At 37.1% G+C, this 21,533-nt stretch overlaps 1 protein-coding gene across 1 annotated transcript in view; it reads left to right on the top strand.

Moving 5' to 3' along the window:
- The window catches only part of PTPRT (protein tyrosine phosphatase receptor type T), a 541,915-nt gene that overhangs the window by 504,442 nt on the left and 15,940 nt on the right, over nt 1-21,533 (top strand). The window contains exons 20-23 of the mRNA XM_058177805.1: nt 897-1,013; nt 9,401-9,555; nt 12,520-12,655; nt 14,083-14,232. Of these exons, the coding sequence (XP_058033788.1) occupies nt 897-1,013; nt 9,401-9,555; nt 12,520-12,655; nt 14,083-14,232 (558 nt within the window). The remainder of the gene's footprint in view (nt 1-896; nt 1,014-9,400; nt 9,556-12,519; nt 12,656-14,082; nt 14,233-21,533) is intronic.

Below are 21,533 nucleotides of genomic sequence, written 5' to 3'. Positions count from 1 at the left end.
GGCATTGAGTCATGCTGGCCACATGACCACGGAGACGTCTTCGGACAGCGCTGGCTCTTCGGCTTTGAAACAGAGATGAGCACCGCCTCCTAGAGTCGGCAACGACTAGCACGTATGTGCGAGGGGAACCTTTACCTTTTATAAGTATATTACTAGTCTAATTCAAAGTGAAGTACTGCAAATATAGGTTGAAAAAGGTTTCCATAAATAAATGGGTTTTATATGTCAAACACTTATACCAAAACAAATAAATTACATTAATACTTATTGTTCTGGGTCCTTTTGGGGTTACTAATAATTAGAATAGAATAACAGAGTTGGAAGGGATCTTGAAGGTCTTCTATTCCAACCCTCCCCTTAGGCAGGAAACCCTACACCACTTCAGACAAATGGTTATCTAATTTCTTCTTAAAAACTTCCAGTTGTGGAGCATTTACAAGTTCTGGAGGCAAGTTGTTCCACTGATTAATTGTTCTGTCAGGAAATTTCTCCTTTCCTTGATTAGTTTCCATCCATTGGTTCTTGTTCTACCCTGAGATGCTTTGGAGAATAGTTTAACTCCCTTTTCTATGTGGCAACGCCTGAGATATTGGAACACTGCCATCATGTCACCCCAGTCCTTCTTTTCTTTAAACTAGACATACCCAGTTTCTGCAATCATTCTTCATATGTTTTAGCCTCCAATCCCCTGATCATCTTTATTGCTCTTCTCTGCACTCTTTCTAGTGCAGAGAAGATGCAGACAGCCATGCATGTGAGAGGTCCTACGCAGTGTCCTTCTGATTTCTTTTTCTACAGGAATGTACATTTTAGGCCCATATCTGGACCTAGAAAACAATGTCTTACAGCTCAATGTCATACATTAATTTTCACTTTTGTGACTTTTCTCTACATAGGTGAAGTGTGTCAGATACTGGCCTGATGACACAGAAGTCTACGGAGATATCAAAGTGACCTTAATTGAGACAGAACCATTGGCAGAATATGTCATACGTACTTTTACAGTCCAAAAAGTAAGAATATGTTGGTCCTACTTTTCCTCATCAACTAATTTGTTTTCCAGTAAATCCATTTCTTTCCATTTTCATTAAGAAATATGATAGTCAATATGAAATCATCAGTATACATTATACACTTAGTATATGACCATGATGGTGAACCTATTGCACATGTGCCAGAGGTGGCATGCAGAGCCTTCTCTGTGGGCATGCATGCCGTCACCAGCTGCTCTTCTGGTTTCTGGCACATGCATGTGCACCGGCCAGCTAGTGTTTGGGTTTCCGGTGCACCGGCCACACATGCATACCGGCTACCTGGTCTTCAAATTTCCAGTGTGAACGTGCGTAAGTGTGGGCACATGCATTCCAGTTTAAGCACTCAATGCCGAAAAGGTTTGCCATCACTGGTATATGAAGTAAATTAGACAGAGGCATGGAGGACAAAAAACATAGCTATGCATTATCTCCAAATTCAGAGAAAATACTTCTATACAGAACAGCAACTTTTATGCATAACTTAATAATTTCCCATAGACTTAGGGAATTCATACCAGTAATAAGTAGAATTGTAAACAGAATCATAGAACTCAGAGAGGCAGCCTAGGCCATCAAATCCAAATTTCTATTCAATATTTTTTTGATCTTATCTAGTAAAGACAAGCCCATCGTCCCTTAATTTTTTTATTTTTTTATATTTATTTATTTGTAGAGTACGAATTAGATAATATATATAAGTATAAACATGAATTGAATACATAAAATGAATACAATTAAAGGGAACATTAGGACAGGGATGGTAAGCATGCTGGTGCTCTTATGCAGAACCCTTAAAGACCTCTTAGGAATGGGGTGAAGTCAACAGTAGCCAGTCTAAGGTTAAAATTTTGGGGATTTTGGGATGAAACCACAGTCAGGTAGTGCATTCCAGGCATTGACCACTCTGTTGCTGAAGTTATATTTTTTGAATCTAGTTTGGTGCGGTTTATCTTACGTTTGTATCTATTGTGTGCTTGTGTATTGTTCTGGTTGAAGTTGAAGTAGTCATTGACAGGTAGGATATTGTAGCAGATGATTTTATGAGCTGTGCTTAGGTTATACCGAAGGCGGTGTAGTTCTAAATTTTCTAAGCCCAAAATTTCAAGTCTGGTGGCATAAGGTATTTTGTTGTGAGTAGAGAAGTGGAGGACTCTTCTTGTGAAATGTTTCTGGACACGTTCAATTGTATTAATGTCTGATATGCAGTGCGGGTTCCAGACAGACGAGCTGTATTTGAGAATTGGTCTAGCAAATGTTTTGTATTCTCTGTTTAGTAGTTTAATATTACTGGAAAAGAAGCTATGCAAAATTAGGTTTACAACCCTTAATGCCTTTTTGGTGATGTTATTACAGTGGGATTTAGCACTTAGATCATTTGATATGAGTACTCCACAGTCCTTGAAAGAATAAAGGTCATCTACAAGGTCATGTCCACTCAGTTTGTATTTTGTGTTCTGATTCTTTTGCCAATGTGTAAGACAGAACATTTGTTGGTTGAGATTTGGAGTTGCCAATTTTTTGACCATTCCCAAACAAGGTCAAGGTCTTTTTGAATGGTGGCAGCATTTTTGGTGATGTCAAATAGTTTTACATCATCAGTGAAGAGTTACTTATAATATGATCACAAAGGTTATTTATGTGTAGTATGAAGAGTATTGGTCCTAGAATGCTTCCCGCTATTAACAGGTGTAGGATTAGATAGGGTGCTCCCTATTTTGATCACTTCTTGTCTGTTTGACAGGAATGCAGTTATCCGATTATGGAGGGGTCCAGAGATGCCATAGGATTTTAGTTTTAGAAGTAGTTTGTCATGTACTACTGAATCAAAGGCTTTACAGAAGTCTATATAAATTGCATATATTGCTTTGCCCTGTCAAGATTTGTAGTCCATATATTTTTCCAGTGTAGAAGTTGTAGATTACAAGATAATTTTTTTCTGAAACCAAATTGTTTATTAGAGAGTCGATTGTTTGTTTCTAGCTGGAGGGTAATAGATTGGTTGATGATTGATTCCATGACTTTGCAGGTGACACAGCATAAAGAGATTGATCTATAATTTTCGACTAGGCTGGAGTCTCCCTTTTTGAAGATAGGTGTTGTGTCTGTGCCCCTTGAGCCGGGCCCCCTGCCAGAAAGTGACTTGGAAAGTGAGGGGGAAGGGCCATCAGGACTTACCTCTGGAGCTCCAGGAGCCAGGTGGAGGAGATAATGAGGCCTCCATCCCCTGACTCTTTCCCCCCCCCCAGGCCACATCTCCAGACCCGGCTGATGGCAATCAGGCCTGGCTGGACCGTAGGTTTCATAGGCAGGAGAGGCGGGAACAGCAGAAGCAGGGGTGGGGCAGGCCTAGGAAGTGCTGAGTCACGGAGCCACACCACACAGGGTATAAAAGCAGCAAGGGTTGCTATACCACTTCGTGGTGAGCAAATCAACTGCTCAGAGGGAGAGAACTAGAGCTGAAGTACTGTTTGTTCCTAGTTTCCTGGCTGACTCACCAGCATCAAGAGAGATAACAGAGACACTTGGCATACGCTCGCTAGTTTGCTACCAGAGCTGATAGTTGCCGTGGACTGATTTGCCAGCTAATTAAGTCATCGCTCATGTCTCCCGGACTGAGGCGAGGGGGACAGAACAATAGGGATGACCATGGCTAGGGACCATAGGTTGGGTAGGGAGCTGGTCTTGAAAGATTTTTCAAAGATTATATTTAGGAGTTCTGTTATAGCGGTGGAAAGATTTTTTAAAAAGTATGCACATAGTCCATCAGGTCCAATAGATAGAGATGGTTTTAGTCTGTCTACATAGTGCCTTTTCAACTTTTATCTTTTGTGAAATCTATTTGTGTTAGATCATTGTAGTTATTAGTGGTACGACTAGGGAATATTCAGCATGAGCCATTGCTGTTTACAAAGACTGAGCTGAAGAATGTGTTAAAGAGGTTTGCTTTAATTGCTTCATCATTCCATTTGTTACAGTTAGGTCCTTTTAGGGGTGGGATGGATCTCGAGTCTTTAAGTTTGTCGTTTACAAAATTATAGAAGGTGCAGATTGGAGCTTTCTTATTGATATGGGTAATTTGTTTTTCTTGGTTTTGATGGTGATTAGTGGTACATTTAGTTTAATAATTCTATTGACGTTGAGCAAGAAAATGTTATAATGGTCTCCAACAGTGTTACAGTCAGAGAATAGAATTTGCCAATCAAGAGGTGAAAAGTTGGTGTCTATGAGATCATAGTTGGCTTTTTTGAAGTTGTAATTGGGTATCCCATTATTATGGTGATTTTTATAAGGGCATATATTGAGACAAAAGTCAATCATGCTGTGGTCTCTGTTGGAAAAGGGTTCTTTTATTTGCAGTCCATAAACTGAGTTTAAGCTGTTGCAGAAGATGAGGTTGAGGCAGTTGTTGAGTCTAGTGTTGCTAGTTACTAGTTTATCTAGACCTAGATTAGTAACAGCATTATATAGGGTTGTATGGATGGGTTCAGTTGTACATTCGTTTATTGTCCAATTAATAAGAGGTAGGTTGAGGTCACCCAGAAAGATGAGATGATAAGGGCAAGAGGCCACCCTTGTTAGTAGTGTGGTTAACTTGTTCGCATGTGCGATGTCGTAGTCGGGGGCTCTGTAACGTAGTATAAAGCGAAGTGTGGTGTTTAAGGACAAGTTCATGTGCAACTTGAATATTTATATATTTATATAGTTATGTTTATATAATATTATATTTATATAATATTTATATAGTTATGTTGATTGCTCTCACTATTTCAGCAAAGTGACACTTATCATAATAGCAATAGCACCTAGATTTAAACTCTTGTCATTACTCTACATTATTATTTTCTTTCTCTTTTTCTTAAGAAAAAGGAGGAAACTTTGGAGGAATACTATATGGAAGATAATCATGGTCTTTCATACCATAAGTGTAGAAATTGGTAGAATATTGCTGTATAGAATAAACAGAATGCTAACTTTCTCTCTCTGCTTTCAGATAAGACGATATTTCTTTGCTACACAGCAGAAAAGAAATACCAAAATCTTATTTGAAAGCATTTTGAATTGTTTCCAGGAAGGTTTTCATTAGATGATTATTTGTATCAAGCATTATATTGCTAATTATTGGATTATGTACGTAAGTGCATTTTTAAATAATTGCTACTTGTTTCTGAATGTCATTCTTTAGCAGAATGGCAGATAAAAAGCATACCTACGTAATACGTATATGTTTTGCATACATAAATGTTTCTTACATTTATTTATTTTTTCAAAAGTAGTAATACCAGAATAACCAGAATAATACATTTTTGAAATACTATAACAAGCTAAAATTATATTACTATAATGTGTATGACCATAGCATTTTCAGAATAGTTATTTGGCATGCTTCCCTAATTTGGATTTCTGAGGTTTTCGCGGGTGTTTGTATGTAGGTCTTTGGTTATTCGGGTTTTCTCCTGCATAAAATTGGAAGTGTCTTGGCGACGTTTCGACGAAGTCTCATTCGTCATCTTCAGGCTTCAGCTTCGTGCTTCTGGGAGCAATGTGTGATTGCAGCTGTTTCTTCCTTTTTAACTGCTAGTGGGGGTTTGAACTGATTGGGTGGGAGCTTGGCTGTGCTCTGATTGGATGGGGGTTTTTTTGTGCTCTGATTGGCTGGGGGTGGAGTTGAAACCAGCCTGACCAAAATCAACCCCGATGATGCTAACAAAATCAGACTCGAAATCACCAACATCCTCTGCAGCAGCAAACCACCCAAAAGCAACTTACCCAAAGAGGAACAGACAGCACTACTTAACCTGAAAAAAGACACCAGCATAATAATCCTACCAGCAGACAAGGGGAACGCCACGGTGGTTATGAACACATCTGACTACCAAACCAAATTAACCAACCTACTCCAAGACCCTGCATACAAGCCCCTAAAAACAGACCCCACCACCTACCTAGAAAAAACCACTAGATCCAAAATAAAAGCCTCCCCCATCAGCGAAGAAATCCAACAAAGAATCATTCCCAGAGAGAAATCATCCAGATGCCCTAAGCTCTATGGCCTCCCCAAGATACACAAAGAAGGAACCCCACTCAGACCCATAGTCAGCTCCATAGGCTCACCTCTACAAAACCTAGCCAAATTTCTCGCCAAACAACTACAGCCCTATGCAGAATCCATCGCCTCACACGTAAAAAACTCATTCCAGTTCATAGATATCATAAAGAAACAAAACTTACAGCCCAGCGACCTACTCATGAGCTTTGATGTTATATCCCTCTTCACCCAAGTGCCAATCAAAGAAGCCTTGACAGCTATCCAAAACAAATATAACCCCCCCAAGCACATCCTAGATCTGACCAACCACTGCCTATCCAACACATACTTCATCTATAACGGACAAAAATACAAACAAATAGAAGGAGCACCCATGGGATCACCCCTCTCACCTGTCATTGCCAACCTCTACATGGAACACTTTGAAACCCAAGCACTAGAAAAATCGGATCACAAACCCAAACTCTGGCTCAGATACGTAGACGACACCTTCATAATCTGGCCACACGGGAAAGAAAAACTTGACAACTTCCTCACACACCTCAATAGCCTACACCCCAAAATACAGTTCACCATGGAAACAGAAGTTAACAACCAACTTCCCTTCCTAGATGTCTTAGTCTACAAGAAACCCAATGGCTCCCTAGGACACACCATCTACCAGAAGAAAACACACACAAACCGCTATCTGCATGCACTCTCACACCACCACCCAGCACAGATCAACTCCGTAGCCAAGACACTCATCTCTAGAACAAAATGCTTAGCTGACGAACAACACCTAAAAACCGAACTACACACTCTCACAAACGTACTAACATCCAATGGATTCCAGAGAAATAAGATTACCAAACTAATCCAAAAGAACCCCCACTAAAACCCAAGACAGAGAACAAGAAAATGGCACAGCCCTCCTCCCATATATAAAAGGCACCACAGACAGAATCAGCAAGATCCTCCACAAACATAACATCAAGACAGCATTCTGCACAAACCAAAAAATATCCACCATCCTAAGAAACCACAAAGACAAAATTGAGTTAGAAAATCAAGGAGTATATGAAATCCCATGCACCGCCTGCCCCACCACATACATTGGACAAACCAACAGAAGAATAAGTGCACGCATTGAAGAACACAAGAACTCATTCAAAAGAGGAACCAACTTCTTCCTGGTCCAACACTTTAAAGTCACAGGACACGATATTGACTTTAAAAAGACCAGAACTATCGCCAAAACTGAACACTTTAACAACAGAATAATCAGAGAAGCCATCGAGATAGAAAAACGCCCACACAGCATGAACAAACGAGATGATACCTCCCGCCTACCAGCCATTTGGAAACCCGCCCTTATTGACAAATGAGTCCCTAACACGAGGAATGACACCAGACCCACACTCACGAGGTCCACACAGGATGTCACCACCACACATCCACCCAGAAAGCAGACCCAAACCCACACTGATCAGGAAGCACGACCAAGGACCAGAAGCCAGACCGCAGCTGCAACATTAGCCATTTCAAACCCCTCCAATCCATTCATACAGCAGACTGACACCCACTACGAAGATGTAGCACGACCACAAAGCCAAACAGCAGCTATGCAGCTCACCAGCTCAAATCCCCCTGCAACTCAGACTAATCTGAGCACAACCAAGCCCCCACCCAAACAGGACACACCCCAGCCAATCAGAGCAAAAAAACCCCCATCCAATCAGAGCACAGCCAAGCTCCCACCCAATCAGTTCAAACCCCCACTAGCAGTTAAAAGGAAGAAACAGCTGCGATCACACATTGCTCCCAGAAACACGGCTGAAGCCTGAAGATGACGAATGAGACTTCGTCGAAGCGTCGCCAAGACACTTCCAGTAGTGTGGTTAACTTGTTCTCACGTGCGATGTCGTAGTCGGGGGCTCTGTAACGTAGTATAAAGCGAAGTGTGGTGTTTAAGGACAAGTTCATGTGCAACTTGAATATTTATATATTTATATAGTTATGTTTATATAATATTATATTTATATAATATTTATATAGTTATGTTGATTGCTCTCACTATTTCAGCAAAGTGACACTTATCATAATAGCAATAGCACCTAGATTTAAACTCTTGTCATTACTCTACATTATTATTTTCTTTCTCTTTTTCTTAAGAAAAAGGAGGAAACTTTGGAGGAATACTATATGGAAGATAATCATGGTCTTTCATACCATAAGTGTAGAAATTGGTAGAATATTGCTGTATAGAATAAACAGAATGCTAACTTTCTCTCTCTGCTTTCAGATAAGACGATATTTCTTTGCTACACAGCAGAAAAGAAATACCAAAATCTTATTTGAAAGCATTTTGAATTGTTTCCAGGAAGGTTTTCATTAGATGATTATTTGTATCAAGCATTATATTGCTAATTATTGGATTATGTACGTAAGTGCATTTTTAAATAATTGCTACTTGTTTCTGAATGTCATTCTTTAGCAGAATGGCAGATAAAAAGCATACCTACGTAATATGTATATGTTTTGCATACATAAATGTTTCTTACATTTATTTATTTTTTCAAAAGTAGTCATAACCAGAATAATACATTTTTGAAATACTATAACAAGCTAAAATTATATTACTATAATGTGTATGACCATAGCATTTTCAGAATAGTTATTTGGCATGCTTCCCTAATTTGGATTGGAATACTTCTACTTTTTTGAAACTAGTTTGCTACTGCTTACTGCCAAGATATTTATCATCATATACTGGATGTGAATTTGCCAGCTTTAACAAAGCAAAGTTATGATTGCTTACTAGTACACAGCTTCTTAAGCAATCTTTGTTCAAGGAATGATAGGGGATAATTGCACAGCATTTTCTTGAATTGAATTCATGAATCTTGAAATTTATTTATTTTTATTAGAATTACCCAAATTGTACATATACAATATGTACACACGGAGAAATACACACATACAAAAACACACCTTTTCACTTTTCACTTTCAGAAAACGTACACATGCACACATACACACACAGGAAATACTTGAAGATGCAAATAGAGTTGAAGGAAAGATCAATTATTTTTCCTCCCACCCCACAGTTTTTCTTCAAAATTCTTTGATTGTTTTAGGTGCCCCATGAATAAGATAATAGAAGCAGGTTTTTTTTCCATTGTAACATTCTAAGTAAAGTGAGATTTTATATTTAGATTGATTTCCTGTTGGGTAAATCTAGTATCAACCTAAATAAGAAACAACTTATAATTAAGTAGTAGTAATTGTTATGAAAGAGAATAGATGATTTTTAAAAATTATTATATATCCTTTTCAGAAAGGCTACCATGAGATTCGAGAAATTCGTCAATTCCACTTCACTAGCTGGCCAGACCATGGGGTTCCTTGTTATGCTACAGGTCTCTTGGGCTTTGTTCGACAAGTGAAGTTTCTCAACCCACCAGATGCAGGGCCTATTGTTGTGCACTGCAGGTACAAACTTTGTTTCCATTTGTCATTTCCTTTCATCCATTTTCTCTGGTGCTGCTTATTCACTAGGTTATTAGTCATTCCACTATCCTAGATAGAATGAATGTTGTATTATCCAAAACCTTATCATACAACAAATCTTCTGTAAATGTCTATGGAAATTCTCAGTCATCCAGGTCATGGTTGTTCCAAAGGTGCTTTTTCAAGAGGCAACTGGACTTTGGTTTTTGTTTTTTTCTTTGAAGACGTTCCACTTCAGAGCTGAAGAAACTTCTTGGATGAGAAGTGGAACGTCTTCAAAGAAAAACCAGAAAGTCCAGTTGCCTCTTAAAAAAGCCCTTTTGGGACAGACCTTCTGTATATCAACTGCATTTATTTCTCACATTAGATCCACTTCTGATCAATCTCTGTTTCAAAAAAAATATAGTTTGCCCCAAGCAAATAGAATAATTGTTTCATGATTCCATAGCAGTGGTGGGTTCCTCCTGGTTCGCCCTGGTTTGGGTGAACCGGTGGCAGTGGCGGCGAGAGGCTCTGCCCACTCACCCAGATGTCATCAAAAACAGTCTGCACATGCACAGAAGCGCCGTGCACTTGTGAAGCAAGCACCCTCACCCGCATGCAACCAATAGTGAACTGTTAGTGCAGGATTTGAAACCCAATACTGTTCCATAGTGATTATAAGTATACACTTTTGGTAGATACATAATCTTTGACTCCTATATAGAAGACTAGATTGGGTATTGCTCAGTATCTTCCTGAGTAGGGTGCTATAACTACTGTATTTCAAGTGAGTTCTAAGCATTATTAACATTCATTTCCCAATGCAATATCATGTTCAAAATGTAAATCTGATATAAGCATTTTGTATTGTAACAAAATTTTAAAACATATTTCATATTATAAATACTGTTCTAAAAGTAGATAGACAACTTGATCCTGATCCTAGTAGATAATGTTCTGAAGATGTTTCTTCTTAATTTTAAATGACCCACATGTACCTAACCTTTTATTTGTCGAGTGTTGAAATAGCAATATCCAATATAGTAGTGATGGCAAAATTTCCCTAAAGTTTTAGAATCACTCAGTAGTGAGATGGACGGCATATAAATTTAATAAATAAATAAGATGTTTCCTGGGGTAGTTAGAGCAACCAGGTTAGGGCTGCAAAAATTCAGAATGTCATCTATTGGTTATCTGATTATTTTCATCTAAAAACTTTATGGCTAGTAAGGGTCAGTACTTAAGTATTTTAATTTTATATTTATTACAATTCTGAATTGCAGGAAAGTGGATTAAAGAGAATGAAATGCCATATATTCATTAAGATGATACCAATTATTCCTTCCTAGCTCTAGTTTAATCTGGTTGATAATAATTCATACTCTATTCACTTCTCCTAGGTTTTGCAGTATTTCGTTTAGCTGCATTTTCATCACACCCGGGAAAGGACATTATATGTTCTTTCCTGTTTGCAGAATAATATTTCACAGTGGGAGAAAGGAGACAGGGAAGATGATTTGCATTTAGAGGAAAATCATTTTTTTTCTGTCCAACCTGAACAACTGTGCATGGCAGAAATAGAATGTGAAATTATTTTCCGGTGAGACTCGCTGGCTGCCATTGTGAGTCAATCAAGGATGAAAGTTTTGGTAGAAGCAGTGGAAATACTTCGTGTTGTGCAATTTTAGAAAATTAATTTTCTGTGGTACTGACTGCTGACCTTAACTTGGAAAACTATCAGCACTCAGCAAGCATTTATATGCACAGCAATGACTAAATTCCCCCTTAACTGGTAAGGACAAGAATTCTCCTGCCATCAATTGTCCCATATCAGCAGCCAATGGCTACCTTTGTATTCTGCTTCATTAAATCTTAAATAGGCCAATTTTTAGAAATGGCCAGAGTTAATTTGGATTTTATTCATGTAATAATTTATTGTCACCCTGAGTTATTTTTAGGAATACAACAATTTAAAGAATAAAATATGCAGAGTTCATATATTTTTCCACTGAGAATCAAACTATGACTTTGCAGTAGTGACCATTTGTATTCCTTTGGATTGTGGGGTTTTAAATTAACCAGCACAATTCTCTGCAGTTTTTTCTGGTACTTAAATTCAAATATGCTTTAAATGAACTCTGGGAAAATGTGATTTTAGTATATTTAAAGTTGATTGTGTGAACAAAATGTATTTGTGGAATATGTGGTACCTAAATAAATAAACTCGGATTACAAAATTAGGACTTCAGCGGAAAAGTTCTAGCTCAGCCTTTTTTTTTACACATTATTTTCATGTGTGCAGAAAAGCCCTTTCTTTTCCCTTCTTTCTTAACTGCTTGCTACTACAACATTCAGTGTGCAGATTGGATTCCAGATAAAGTTGGAACAGTACTTCTGCAAGACACACATTCCTAAAAGATTATGACACTCAGAACTCCAAATAGCCTGGACATTTTTACAGAGATTTTAACATCAAGATTGTCAAACTAATGAAAAATTGGCATTTTGAGATCAGACTTAATTTCCTTCGTGGACGAATAACATGCCTAATCTTCAAGGGCCAAAGTGCCAAAGGAAACACACAGATTTCTATAGACATATCCCTTCTGAAATAAACAATAAATTTGCTTAAAACAAAGAAAGTGAAAAGATGACTGTTTCAAATAATGTAGCTCATCTCTTTTTCATCAGGTTTCATTTAAGACAAAAACGAGAGCCCAGCTTGATTTTTAAAAAAATTACATCTTCTTTTTTTCTCTCAGTACTTTTTTTTTACTTCCCTTTTTTCTTAATTTTGTAGCTTTCCAAAGTTCAGATCTTTGTAGCAAAGATGGACTAAAGAAAAGAAAAATGCAGCTGCATTTGTACCATATATCCTCACTGCAGTCTACAAATATCCTCACTGTTATGTTTTCACATGGTTTGTTGATGAGATCCTTGTTCTGGTTTCCATCTCTCTTTCAGTGCCGGTGCTGGGAGGACAGGGTGCTTCATTGCCATAGACATCATGCTTGACATGGCAGAAAACGAAGGTGTGGTGGATATATTTAATTGTGTGAGAGAGTTGCGATCCCAGAGAGTTAACTTGGTGCAGACAGAGGTACCCTTTTTTGTTCTCTTGTTTTTCAGCCTATTCCTAAGCAAAAGTTAGGATGGATATAAATAATAGAATAGAATAGAATAGAATAGAATAGAATAGAATAGAATAGAATAGAATAGAATAGAATAGAATAGAATAGAATAGAACAGAACAGAACAGAATAGAATAGAATGATATTTCAAAATATTTTCAATACACTAGCTTAATTTTATTAAACTATGTTAGCTTAATTTAGTAACATTGCTTTCCATGATATAAAATACTTCTAAGCTCCATTATTGCTTAAGGATACATGTAGTACATACACACACACACACACACACACACACACACACAATTATTTTTTGCTAAAATTCTTATAGAAACAGAGGTGGCTAATACCATTGTAGAAAAGTCATCTTTTCCAAATACCACTTTTAAAAATATATGATTCATACAAAAATGAAGCCTATATTCACCACCAGATTCAAACAGCATGATTTATAATGGCCAACATTATATTCATAGTCTATTTTCTGTTGAAATAGTTAACTTGTATCAGTTTCCATGAGCTGAAATACAATCACCACTATAAGCACTTTCCTAGATTTCTCTAACTGCCTAAGATTCAAGTAATTCTATAACACAGTACATTTTGAGGTTATTTTATAAGATTCAGTGGTTGAAGTCTTCAGAATCAAGGTTAGAATTTTAAATTATGTTGATTCTTTCTACTTGTGAAGTTGGTGAAAGTCTTTTTGGAGTTGGGCAACTTAGAAATTCAATCAATCAACCAACCACTCAATCAATCAATAAAAGAGTGCTTATGATCTTCTAGTACAAGTTCATTCAGACATATTTATTGATCAGGGAACTGTGATTGTGTTCATTTTCCTTCTGGCAAATGATTGATTATATTAATGAGTAAAATAAGTCAGTTGGCTTAACAAACATTGAAACTAGACAGAGTATTTTATGATCAGAATATTTCATGGAATCAAATTCTATCTTTATTTAAAATATTGAGGACTTAGGCCTAGTAATTTATTCAACAATGTAGGCAGTAAAATGGCATGAAGGTAGATGGCTCTGTAGACTAGGCATAAACAATTATAATGATAAAATAGATTAATATCTAAGCAAAATAAGCTCATTTTCAATAGTTTTTAATCTACTGAAATAATATTTCTTATAATACAGTCATCACCAGTACAGTAATATATGCTCCCTCTGGATTTAATTTGTCCAGAGAGGGGGGGGAAATTCCTTCTTGTACATCCAATGGTAAATTGTAAGGACTTCTCATTCTGTACAGTTTTGTTGGATTAAGAAAGTGTTTTGTTTTCTTGTTGACCTGAAGTTCTTGGAAGTTTCATTAAAGTAAAAGACATTACAATTGCTTCTGAAGACCCAGATGATGATGAACAATTAACTTTTTTGATATCTAGGAGCAGTATGTGTTTGTTCATGATGCCATTCTGGAAGCGTGCCTTTGTGGCAACACTGCCATTCCTGTTTGTGAATTCAGATCTATATACTACAACATCAGCAGATTGGATCCACAGACAAATTCCAGCCAGATAAAAGATGAATTCCAGGTAAGGTAATGGATAAATAATGTTCCTTATATATCCCCAGTCATAGAAAATTATGGGTAAGGTGCCTGTGTTAAAATAGATTTTATAAAGATTACAAGGGATTTTAAGGATTATTCAGGATTTTCTCAGGAAAGAAGTGAACCCTATAAACTTCAAAATCCTTTTAAGGTTAAAGTCCATCTAGCAAAGATCAGTGAAGTCTTTTCCCACTCATATGAAATTCAAAAAGACATCAAGGAGTCCAAATGCTTTTCATAGTCTGCATCAGAAAAAATACATTAATTCAGGATCCTCTTGGCCCCAAGAGTAGTTTTGGACAAGAGCCAACCTTCCTCTAGTAATTTTTCTTGGAATATTCTATTTATCTCTTCATTCGAGAAAGTCTTTCCTCTGTAGACAAAGGTATCATTTACAATAATGTCTGCATGAAAGTGTCCAAGTGTGCTTGAAAAGCACTTGGAAACTACTGTTGGTTAAGAATGCAGTGGCATAGGCAATGATAGATGTGCACTATATGCCCATTTCCTTGATGTTTTGCAAGCTGCACTGACTACAGTAGCCATAGAAGTATTGGCTTCTAAATGCAAATTAAATTATTGGTTGTTACCATTAAACTCTAGGTCCTGCTTACTTGAGGGACTGTCTGCCTCCATATATTTCCACAGCACAGGTTATCTAGACTGGGCACATTTTTATTGCCATCAAATAAGCAGTTTCATTTTATGGAACCTAGGAAGGATAGTGATGATTCTCACTGATGTGCCCTCATCTGTTACTTTTCCAGAGATTCATACTTCTCTCACTTTTCTGACTTTCTACAAATTGCTTAAGACCTGGTTGTCCTTCCAGGTTGATTATTGGGGGATTGGCATTTGGGATCATCAGTCAGCTATCCTTTTTTTTTTTTATCATCTGTAAGTTTCCTGAGGTGCTATAGAGTCAGGCAGCCTCAAAATTAATCATATAAATAATGTAATAAGCAGGGATTAGATAAGTAGAGATTTCATAGACAGTTGCAAATGTACAAGTAAGCCTTTCATTTCATGTCCTATCTCTCCAGAAAACGATTACAAAACGCCTGGCTAGGAAAGCTTATGTCTAGAAGCATGTGATCTTTGTCAAATAATTGACATACACAATTACCCAGTTCACATTGTTTGGAAAAGAGAGAAGCCAAAGGAAATAGGTCAGGTTATTTCCAAGTTAATTTTGGGTGAGCCTTAAGTGTCTCATCCATCTTTAGACATAAGATATATGATTTTAAATACTGAAAAAGAAATGAAAGATAAGAAACTAAATTCAAGATGAAACTTCCTAGTCACAAGACTAAAATTGCAAAACGCAATCATGAAAATATAGGTAGGAAACATGACTGCTTCCAAACATGGATGATAGATTTTTCCATCATTATTACAAAAATTGCAGACCATACTTAGATATCAGAGTTATACTCCTGAAAAGTGTTCCTCCGAGAGTGTTATAGATTAACCATTGAGATTAGTTATTTCTTGATTTTTACTTCTTATTTTGTCTTAAGTGTTTACTTTGATCAATGTTCTGAGTTATGCTCATATTGCTTTACTTTCATATTGCATTACTGAAAAGTTACAATTCTATGACTCAGAGAAAATGTGATTAAAAGCCCCCACTTGCTCCATTTTTATACTTGTCAGACTCCATGGCAAGATCTGATGGTAAATCACAGCTTTTTACCATGCTTAACACAATTGATTGCCTATTGCAATAAAAGAAATGTTAGCGCCAATAGACATCTTACTGTATAATATACATAGCTCTCCGCAGAACTTAGTCTTTTCTCTCATGTAAGTTAAAAGGGTCAGTATTTTATAGCCTTGAGGGACAGCTAAATGATATTCAAATAATGATCATTTCTGGCCTATGTATCACTGATTCCCAGCTTGCATCACCTTTTGGTATGCTTTCCTTCAGCTCCATTAGTCTGCAGGTGTTAGGTGTTTCTCCCTATTCCTCCTCCTAATTATGGACAGGTGGAAGCAATAGTGTTTTACCTTACTTCTTTGATTGAAGCAAATAATATTTCCTGCCTTTCATGCTTCTCTGCTCCTTCGTTCCTCTAACACTAGAAGTAGGAAGAAGTTGCCTGAAAGCAAATTCCCAATAAAGTCATCCTCAAATTTTGTAGCAGATTGTAGAAGCTCCCAGATGTAAATCAAAATAATCAACCAATGCAATTAGATGATGGTGGATCTGTACAAAGGAATATGGGCTACAGTGTGAATATTGTTTGAGTTTAAGAAAGCTTTATTGGACATTGAAATCTCTTGACAAAAAATAAGAACTTTGCCTTTCTGTAAGTTCTCATTATAAATCATTCAGACAAGCTAGCTTTGTATTTGATTGAGTAGTGGTGAGAATTTATATTCAAGGAATAAGATTGAGTATGCAATGGTTCTGTTAATGACTGTATTTGGCCAGTAAGATACAAGGGTGCATGTGCTGAAGGAAAATGAATGTAGATGGTTGAGCCCCTGTAGCTACTAATACAATTGCATTAGTAGGGATTCAAATCCCATCACTACTGGTTTGCTCATAGGTGTGTGCTTGCTTGCGCACTATGCTTCTGGGCAGGTGGGTGGGTGGGTGGGCGGAGCCTCCCACCACCACCCCTACCGGTTTGCCCAATCCGGGGCGAAATGGTAGCAACCCACCACTGAATTGCATACAAGGGAGTGCCTTAGAAGGAGATTTACTGTGTGAAGTAACCAGGTCCTCCACAAAAAAGACATTGGTCTTCTGTGTATGAACCTAATCTGTTTTTGGCAAATAGTGACTTCTTTATTCCCAGATGCATTGGTTCAGCTTCTAAAATCTCACAAGTATGATAAGAAGTCAAGGAAACAGAACAGTGGTGACTTTCTTTCCTGACTATTATGCAGCATTGCATCACATCTTCAACTGATGCCCAAGCAAATTAAATGCTGTCATATTCTCTGCAGTGCATTTACAAATGGGTTTGTCTTGTATTTCTTTTGACAGTCCCTCCCTAAATTGGTCAGTTAAGCATTCCAGCCCACATGCTGAACTAACAACTGAAACTCAGCAGCATATTCTTGCACTGAATGCTTTTTTTTTTCAAGTGATGGATTTCACAGGCAGCAGGCATTTATTTGAGTGAATTGTCAGTTAAAACTTGAGCATGCTATTAAATTAGTATTATAGTTGTCCAAGTCTAGAATCTTCAAAATCAGAAGGGAGGGAATTCTCTCACAGTTATTAGTCTAATCATTATAAAAGGAGAACTTTTATACACCATATATTTGATACACCAAATATCAGCAAGAATCTATTAGCACTTCTTCAGAATAACACATTTTATTAAAAAACACAAGCCTTGATGAATTGTAGCTCCTCTGATTCATAGAACAGTTCAATTGACATAGGATTTAAACTGGGATGAAACAAGGTGGTACAAAAAAGGTGGTTAAGCAGGTTACATGCAAGATTGATTACAATTGGCACTTGTAATGTATTTTTACAAAGTGTTTATTAAGACTTGTAATGTATTTTTAAAAAATGTTTATTAAGACTTTTTGAAATACCTTGAAAATTTTTGATGTATGTGAGTTGTGTGGTCTCTCCCTCTATAGTGCTGATAAAGTTTTGTTGCTCCAAAATAGCTACCTTGAGATCTATAATCAAGTTTCTTGGGAAATTAAAATGCAACAATATTACTTTGTCCTTGTTTTAACTCCTAATATTAAACATGTCTATTAATTGTTTTGCACAAATTCTTGCCTAGTTGTCCAATGTGGAATAAGAGGAGATTGCTGACAGATAACAATATTTATCTAATTAAAGGAAGAGCGTGTGGCATAAATGTGCCACCTTGATTGTCAAGCTGTTGGGATCTGTGATGACACTGTTGATGTAAATGTGGGACATTTGTTTGTTGAAAGGCACAATTCCTCTTGGTTAGCATCATTGTTTGTTGCTGGTGAGAATCTGTTTCAGGCTGTATCAGTATAAGTAAGTATGGATAAACCACCCAGTGTCTAAGAAAGTTGCCATCACAACTAAAATCCCAAAGAACAAATTAATATCAAAAGTCAGATAGCATAAGATAAAGCTTTCTTAATAGAAATAATATTAGTAAAAACAATATACTTAGTAAGGGGAGCTCGAATGCACCAATGGCAGGAGAGGCTACTCATAATCACTTGTGCTGTGCTTAGGGGCCTTTAGTACATGTATTTATAGGCCTGGACCCTCCCCTCTGATCTGGTATTAATAAATGGTGCCAGAATGATTAATTCCCAAGTGGGTATTTCAGCATTCAGCATTCAGTAAAAAAAAGTCTGTGGGAACAAATATTATTTCTTGCTCCCTAAGCTGAATGTGGGAAATTGATCAATGGGAAATGGAAAGCCAGTTATGTGGTAGCAAGACCAGAGGGTTAACTGCCTTGTTAGTTACAGCAGTCAGGTCAATTGCATTGTTAGCACAAGGGCAGTTATGCTGTTAGAGGCTAGAAAGGATAAGAAGGGAAAGCAGCAAGCTCATTGTCCCTGCTTGACAGTGTACAGAATGGCTTTCTTTGGAGAAAAGAAGAAAGTAGCAAGGACAAGCTAGCTTGACCAAGCCACAACTTCTGCATTGATCAACTATGTGGAATAATTTTTATATCAGAAAGAAATATTACTGGGTTATAGCTTATTGCTATATTTTAGTTACTAACATCTGGCTAAATTCTTTGTGAATTTGATTGATAGGAAAACTATCTGGTCTCAGGGACATAGTGTTCACATTGTGTGAGCAAGACCATAAATTGGTTCCCCATTGTATGTGTTATGCAAGAAGGCTGATATTGATGTCAAGATGGCTTCATCAGCTCCAACAATGACTGCAAAGAGTTATGATGTGCAGATATCACCACCAGCCACAAAAGCTTCTGGGACACTCTCTTGCCTAATTGGGACTACATGTGGTCTTTTGTTTTGTTCCAGTTGATTGTGACTGGTTGGGTGTGAGGGTTGGGAGAGATTATTTCTGAGACTGGAGTAAGCATAGATGATCTGGCACCTTGAAGAATAGTTAGTAAGTTTGTTAGAGGATCAGTAATCTCAGTTAAATTCTTAGTTTTATTTTTGGTATGTTGTTTTTTTTAACAAAATTTTTCTTCCTGTAGAGTACAGGCAAACTTAGTGGTTTGGCTTCATACCTGGTCTCAGCACTGCATTACAAACGTTCACATTCTTAATTTCCTATTCAGTCTTGGTAAAATAATCCCAAGGTACTAAGGCAGCATTTGGATTTAGTGTACTTTTACAACCTATTGAAGTTCTGTAACAATACACCAATGTCACTTCTGGCAGTTATGGAAATATACTATCACCATACTGACTTTGCTTATGTTATCATATTAATTGTTTGGATAATTAATAATGAATTTTTAGAAAGAGTTTGACTTGTTAAATAGTTTCAAAATGAGTTCAGCAGAAGTCACCCATCACTAAGCTGAAGCCATCTGAAGATCTGTAAGTCTTCTGAATTACTCAGTCTATCACCATTTTAAACATATTTTTCATTAACAATCTTCACTATGATTCATGTTCTATTTTTGTAATGGATATGCCATATTTGTATTTACACTGTGCTTTTAAACCACATGGTTTGGCACAGATTTGATTGTTTCTATGTAGGAGCTGTCTAAAATATTTAGATGCTGGTTCCTTAAAGAATTCTTGTGCACATTAAGTGAATGACCACAAAGATTAACAGGAAGAGACTTACAGTAGCACTAATAGGCCCAGGTTTGTTTATAGTTTATAGCTAACAGAACAATTTAGGACTGCAGGCATAGTGAATGTTGATTTATCGGATTAGTGAGAAGGAAATATTGCCAAATCATTAAGAGGCCAACAATCTATCCATTTGCATGATGTAGTTTACCATGTGCATCCTGGCAAAGGAAAGATCATTACTAGGGATTTAAGGTTGTGCATTTTGCCAGATTGCTGCCTGATGGGGCTCCTTCAAAAGGATTTAATGGTATGTATTCTAGCATAAAAGCTTTTGAGAGTAGGGGTGGACTTAAATCTAGTTATAACGTGCATCAAATCTTGCTGAGATCATAGATTTAAATATCACATGTTTGCAAGATGAAGTCTCTTTCTGGTTTCAACATTTAGAATCCCCATTTCTCCAGATAAAAGAATAAATGAATGCTACTCAATATAGTGCTAGACTGATAAATTTCATTATATGTGGGGGACATTAATCTATTAATGGCTGTATAATTTCATAGATGAAAGATTATATGACAGGTTAAGAATTATTGAGGGCACCAAATGCACTCATTTTTCAGCTGAAATAGATACAGACTGTCACTTGTATTTAACTATAAAGATGTATAAAGATGTTGTGGCAACGTCTTTTTCTACCATGTTGCCATGAAGTAGCCTTCATCTTCTCTCCAGCCAAAGGTTATACAGACTTAAGTTGTCCTTAACTGTACCCATAATAAAAGTATCCCCCCCCCCACAAAACACAGGTTCAAGAGGTGGAAGTTGCATGATGTAAAAAATCACTTCACTGCTCATTTTGGGTGACCTGTTGAGTTTAGATTTAGCCAGACACATATTAGACATTTCAGGCTGACACAGGCATACCCCTCTTCTTTAATTCCCAGACTCCCACCTCAATTACTATTCTGATTTTTGACATTGCAGAAGTATAGAAATAGATCTCCCCCTTCTGCAAAGTGGTGGAAAGTTCTGATTTTTAATTTGTAGGGTTTTACTCCATGTGCAGAAAGAGCAATGGGAGCTTCTACTGCTTCTGCAAGACAAAAAAAAGGGCCGGAATAGCTCAGGCTGTTAAGAAGCCTGTTATTAGAACACAATAGCCTGCAATTACTGCAGGTTCAAGCCCGGCCCAAGGTTGACTCAGCCTTCCATCCTTTATAAGGTAGGTAAAATGAGGACCCAGATTGTTGGGGGGGGCAATAAGTTGACTTTGTAAAAAATATACAAATAGAATGAGACTATTGCCTTATACACTGTAAGCCGCCCTGAGTCTTCGGAGAAGGGCGGGATATAAATGTAAACAAAAAAAAAAAAGACTGATGTGGGCCTTCTGCCTTGTAAAGCAGACTTGTACAATTGTACAACAGTGACAAAACCATGCTCATTTACCATATTTATATATATTTTCACATAGATTGCATGTGATTGACTTTATGAACCTGTGCTCTTCTCATGTCCTTCTTTATCAAAGAAAAGGCTCAGGAGCTCCTAGTCATCAGACACTATACATCATCA

Source organism: Ahaetulla prasina, chromosome 3 (assembly GCF_028640845.1).
Source record: "Ahaetulla prasina isolate Xishuangbanna chromosome 3, ASM2864084v1, whole genome shotgun sequence".
NCBI classification, from domain to species: Eukaryota; Metazoa; Chordata; class Lepidosauria; order Squamata; family Colubridae; genus Ahaetulla; species Ahaetulla prasina.
The sequence above is the reverse complement of the archived record's forward strand: the minus strand, read 5'-3'. Positions and strand labels throughout refer to the sequence as shown.